A 6,316-nucleotide genomic window follows, 5' to 3' on the forward strand; every position below is an offset into this window, starting at 1 on the left:
TTTGCTATCTTTTATGCATGTCCATTTAATTTCTAATTAACACTATCAGCATTTATCAGTGTTATGCTACCGTTATTTCTCATTCTACATTAACAGTACTTATCAGTAATTTTCTGTTTGCTATCTTTTATGCATGCCATAATTTCAATAATTTTAGAATTACTTTGATATTTTTAGAAATTCGTTTGATTATTTGGGCTTAAATTATTTAAATTTATTTAAATGTATGAAAAATTTGTTAATTCCTTTCCTTTTTTTTGTCCATTATTTGCAACATTAAATGTAGCTAATAGCTTCAATAAAGCAAAAAATATTTGTATCAATTTGATTAATTTAAACTTCATAAAATTATAGCGATTTAATTATTAAAAATTTATGAAAAATTATATCAGAAAAGAAAAAAATATTTCCAATTTTTATTATAATTTTTATGTAAAGTAAAATTTCATTGATATAACAATGCTTTTGAAATAGCAAATTAACATTTTGATTATGATTCTATTATTAATTAATCAGTTAAAGTTTACATTTTTCATGTTTTGATGATTTCCATAAATTAACATATTAATAACTGTTAATTATCCTAATTGATTGTTTAATTACCTGTCAAATAATATTATCAAATATAGTAAATAGTCAACTTAAAACTGCAAAATATCATTTGTTGCTTGGTTAGTATCATTTAAATGAATTTCCGAAATTAATAAAAATTAATATAAAAATGGAATGCTTATCACTGGGAAGTAAATTAATTAATCATATCCAAAAATGTTTCATTCATTCTCGAAAAAAAAAACGAATACATTGCTAGTGGTTTAATTAATCTATTTGTTAATCAGTGTTAGTAATTAAAAACAAATTTTTAATTGAGATTATGAATTTAAAATTGAATAAATGGGTTATGAATTTAAAATTGAATAAACAAAAAGTTAAATGATATCATTGCAACTAATATCTAGTAATTAATTTTTTGCTATTAAATAAACAATTATTTCTTCGTCCTCTTTTTTAGCAAATAAGGGAAATTTTATAAAGTATTACTAACTTTCGTTTGTTTTTTACATTCAAACATTGAACTTTATCAATGACATCAACTTTTATCAAATTCAATGACATCAATTTCTGATAGCATTCAATACTGATAATTAATGGATAATCCTTAAATTTCAGACCTTCTTGTTAAAATATTAAAATAAAAATATTTATTATTGCTAGCTAATGTATTGATTTTATAAATATTATTTCTGACCTTTTAGTTAATAATTTTAAGAATTTTTCTTCTTTTTTTTTGAAAAATTTTTACCCTAAAATTATTACTAAAATGAAATGTGACGTATGAATTATCATTAAATTGCAAAAATACATTATCATATACAGGAATGTAAATATAATTATAGAAAATAATGCAATTAAAAGGAGGATTTATTTCAATTATATAATTATATAATTCATATTTTATCCTTAATTTCCCATATGTTGCAGTATTTCATTTTTAATATCATTTCAAAGGATTAATATTATTTTGATACTATCAGTTCTTTTTATTCTACTACTAAACTATTGGATGAAAACTGCCACTATAGATATAGTTAATCAATCTTTTAATTATTTGCTTCACTTTTGCATTTAATTACTTTTTTTTTTAATTTTGCCAATCACAAATGTTTGGTTTGTTTCCTTTTATTCATTTGCAATAATGCCCTTCTAAACTTTTTTTTTTTTTTTTTTGAAATATCTTCCATTTATTAATGTGATCATTGATCAGCATTGATTTGTTGAATTTAATCAGTTCTTATTTTCCTGAACAAACAATGATTATGATAAGAACTTTCAAATATTGCAACAAAATTTAATTTAAATAATGAAGTTTCTTCTTCCTTATCATCTTTTGTTCATTTATTATAATATCATTCTGATTTATTATAATTGTTAAAATTTTGAAAATATTGAATGTAACATGATGAATTTACAGCGATAGAAATGCCCATTCTGTCCATTACTTAATTCGTTTTATTTTTGTTTCAAAAAATTCAACATTTGAGAAAGTTTTATTTTAATCTGTCAAAGAAATAAACAAATGCTCCATTTATTTGTATTTAATAATTTATTCATTTCATTCCATTCATAACATTTGAAACGATCAAACTGATGATGATGATTCTACTATTTAGTAACATTTTCAACTAATGCAAATATATTAAGTTGAAAATAAATCATAATTAATGTCTATAATATTCCATTATTCTAGTATATTATCTATCATCCTAGATCATTTTTATTTCTAAATCTGCTTACATATATCTTGAATTTATTAAGATATTTTCCTATATCTAAGGATACTTGTTCAATATCACTCATATATCTTGGTTTCTTTCTCATAACTGACAGTATTACGAAATATAACAATGCTTAGTATTAAGTTGCTTTCTTATATTTCTCAAGATATTTGCTTGCTTTCATATATCTCAGCTTCATTCTTATATTTCGTAGTATTAAGTTGCTTTCTTATATTCCCGGATATTTGATCACTTTCTTATACTTTCGGATTTTGATTGCTTTTTTATATGAAGACACATCATAGATTATATAATCCAAAATGAATTTTGAAATGAAAATTGTTCAGTAAAATTTCAAATACCCTTTAATCTAACTTTGAAAGTTGAAATAGAAAGAAAAAAAGACGAAGAGTACTTTCTAGAATTATGAAATGAGCGCTTACTTTTAACAAAAAAAATATTTTACTTCCTTTCAATGTGGTTGAAAGCCATAAATTATAAGCTATATTGACAATCCTTGCTTCATTCAAAATCTATGCAAATATGCAGTACTTTGCATAACATTTTAGCCCGATATTTTAGCCTGTTTTAGCCATTAACATAAATTTTTTTTTTTAAACATCAGACTACATTAAGCAAAAAAAGTTTGACTTAAAAGGTTGGATATAACTTCTTTGTTAATTGTAAAAATTACATGTAAGTAATTAACAAATATGATGAAAAAGAAAGCATTTTTTACAGCAACATTATGAAATAACTACAATATTTCGATGGATTGTAGCTGTGAAAATCCTTTGAAATATAAAATTAAAAATAAAAATTACACTTAAAATGTCATTGTTGAAATCAAAAATCGTTGTTAATCACAGCCAACACTAACTATGATAATTAAATCAAACAAAAATAAACATAATTTGCTCTAATTAGTCAAGTTAGTTGACAGATATGATTCATTAATTGTATTGCATATAAAGCTTTGCTAATTTCGACAATATTCATTTGTGCAAAGATCTTAATTGATAACAATACAAAACGAAAAATACAAACGAAAAAATGTTCATGTTGATCAAAAGCAAGCAAATGGCTAAAGTGATCAGTTGGCAAAAATTTAAATTGAAATCATCCTACATACTTTCAAATTCTTTGAATGTTGAAAAATCATTTTGAAAGTATAATTTAAGGAAAATCAAATTTCGCTACTTGTGATTTTTTATTGCACGTAAATTTAATTTCTGATGAGCTCTAATTTATGGATTTGATAGCAGATAACTTTTGTTGGGATAAAATTTTTGGTATTCTTAAGAGGTCATGGAAAATATAAGCATCATTAAGCTGCAAATGCTTATTTTTGTGATTAATTTCATATTAATTACTATTTTGTAATCAATGAGAATTTGATCAAAGACCTTAAACCCGAAGAATATCTATTAACAATTGTTAATAGTGATAACTGTTGTATCAATGAATAACAAAATGGCTTTTTTAATTAAACATTCCAAAATTTCATTAAGTTTGTTTTTTTTCTTTGTTTACTATCCGGAAATTTTTTTTTCGAACTCCAACATAGCAATTACTTTTTGTATTGAGTCAAGTTGAACGGTAAAAATGGTAAATTTTAAGGATGAGAAAGAGGGTAGATATAATATATTTAACCATAAGTAAGCTAAAATCAAAATAAATTATATCATAATGTTACAAAAAAAGAAAACGGAAAAAATTAAAAACTGAAATTAATTTTAATAAAACAATCTAGTTTCCTTATTTCTTATATTTTAACTTATTTCCATATATCTATTACAAAGAATTCCAAAAGATATTCATTGCGGGAAATTTTAGAAAAGGTCTACCATAGAAAATTCCAGAAAGTGTTAACAATGGAAAATTCCCAAAAAAAAAGAAAATACCCAAAGCAGAAAATTCTAGAAAATATCCACAAAATTCAAAAAAATACTCACCATCGAAAATTCCGAAAAAAACAACCGCAATAGAAAATTCCAGAAATAATCGTCGTAGAAAATTCTAGAAAATATCCACAATGAAAACTTCCAGAAAACATCCATGGCGAGAAATTCCAGAAAATATCCATAGTGGAAACTTCCGGAAAACTTTCTCAATGGAAACTCCCAGAAAATACCAGAACAGAAAAATCCAGAAAATATTTACCATGGAAAATCCAAGAAAATATCCTGGGAAGATTTCAAGAAAAATCCACCATGAAAAATTCTACAAAAAATCTACAGCGAAAATTCCAGAAAAAATTCTCGATGGAAAATTCCACAAAAGATCCCATAGTGGAAAATCCCAGAAAATATTCACTACGGAAAATTCTGGGAAAGTCATGGCGGGAAATTGCAGAAAAAGTCCGCAATGTGCAATCCCGGCAAATTTCTATGGAAAATACCGGAAGCTGTTTTCATGCATATTACGATTAGCAATTTCTTTGCCTTACCGTCGTCTCATATTACCATATTTTTCATTCATTATTTAAATTATTCGTCATTTATTTCTGTGACATAACAGTAACAATGTCTGTCATTACAACAAAAGCTTCATTCCTCTCTTTCTCTTTTCCATCTACTTTGTATTGCTTAATTAATAACTAGGAAACCTGGATTGATAAGTTGGTAAGCTAGATTGATAAGCTTCAGGAAACCTGGATCGATAAGTTGGTAAGCTAGATCGATCACTTTCAGGAAATTTAGGTTGATAAGTTTCAGGAAACTTAGATTGATAAACTGATAAGCTAGATTGATAAGCTGCAGGAAATTTAAGTTGATAAGTTAGTAAGCTAAAATGATAGGTTTCGGGAAATTTAAGCAGTATTAGGCTGATAAGTTTCAAGAGATTTCAAAAGATGCAACCTTTATTTTCCCATTGCTTCTCTTACTTTTCCCATTTATCATTTTTTTTTAATCTTTTGTCTCTGCAAAGTAAATTGATAAAAAATGAAATTCATAGCAAATAAACAATATCTCCTCCCAGATTCTTTTCTTTTCCAGTTTTGAAATCATCAAATTATACAAATTTGCTAATAAAAGAAACAATTGGTCACGATGAAATAAATTTATCCCATCTCAATAATTGTATAACCTTTGACCTTTCATGTTACATCGTATCGTGTTGCTTTCGTAATCTCACTTAGCATTCTTGAATTTTTGCAAAATTATTGATTTATTCGTGTAACAGAAGAAAAAAAAAAGAATTCTATGCAAATCAAAATGGTAAAGAATTAATTAGAAGATTCGAATGTAAACGAACAATTTAGATAATTAAACTTTCATTCAACTTTCTTTCCCAGTTAATGAATGATTGATTAATAATAACAAATCAAGAATAAATGAATGTATTATAAGTAGGGAAAGCATAAAAAACAAAATGAAGATTTATATAAATGATTATAGAAATAACTGATGAAATTAAATCACATTGAAGCCGGAATAAATAAATTTCAAAGGAAATGATTAATTGAACTGATTGATTGATTGCTTGATGTAATTAAAAATTGGAATGAAAGAAAAAAGAAAATCATATTGAGTTATTGAGTACTTTAATATCATAGAAGCTGTTACTAAAATTTGATCAGAATTATACAACAATAACAAATATTTTATTCTCATTAAATTATCCCAATCTAATTAGATTGATATTTGATAGGATCAGTAGTTAACTGGTAAAACATGTAACCTGAAATTAATTTAATTACCAATTAATCACATATAATAGGTTGACGAAAATTCGATTTAAAAAAATAAAAATAAAACGAAGAAATTCAGTTCAGTTGCTAATAAATAAAAAGGAAAAAAAAACCCTGTAAATATTTAAAATTGCTTTTGCCAATTTTTCCTATCAAATTTTGCAAATTATTTATTTCGTTTGAAATAGTCTAAAATAATCTTCTGTGGGAATTTTCGCATTTTTAAATTATAAACAATTGTGGTTACATACGAGAAGTTAGCTTATTTTTATTGATTGTTGCAAATTTAAATAAATTTCATTTCACTTTATGCAAATTAAAATGGTACTGAAGTGTAAAATTTATT

General features: G+C 24.5%; 1 protein-coding gene across 1 annotated transcript; it reads left to right on the forward strand.

Moving 5' to 3' along the window:
- Positions 1-3,881: 3,881 nt before the first annotated feature.
- On the forward strand, positions 3,882-4,708 carry LOAG_10627 (hypothetical protein; the record flags this gene model as incomplete). Its single annotated transcript, XM_003146151.1, has 2 exons — positions 3,882-3,909; positions 4,326-4,708. 2 exons carry the CDS (start codon positions 3,882-3,884, stop codon positions 4,706-4,708), a joined length of 411 nt encoding a protein of 136 aa, XP_003146199.1.
- Positions 4,709-6,316: the final 1,608 nt, after the last annotated feature.

The sequence above is a fragment of the Loa loa genome (assembly GCF_000183805.2).
Source record: "Loa loa unplaced genomic scaffold supercont3.294, whole genome shotgun sequence".
Classification (NCBI taxonomy): Eukaryota; Metazoa; Nematoda; class Chromadorea; order Rhabditida; family Onchocercidae; genus Loa; species Loa loa.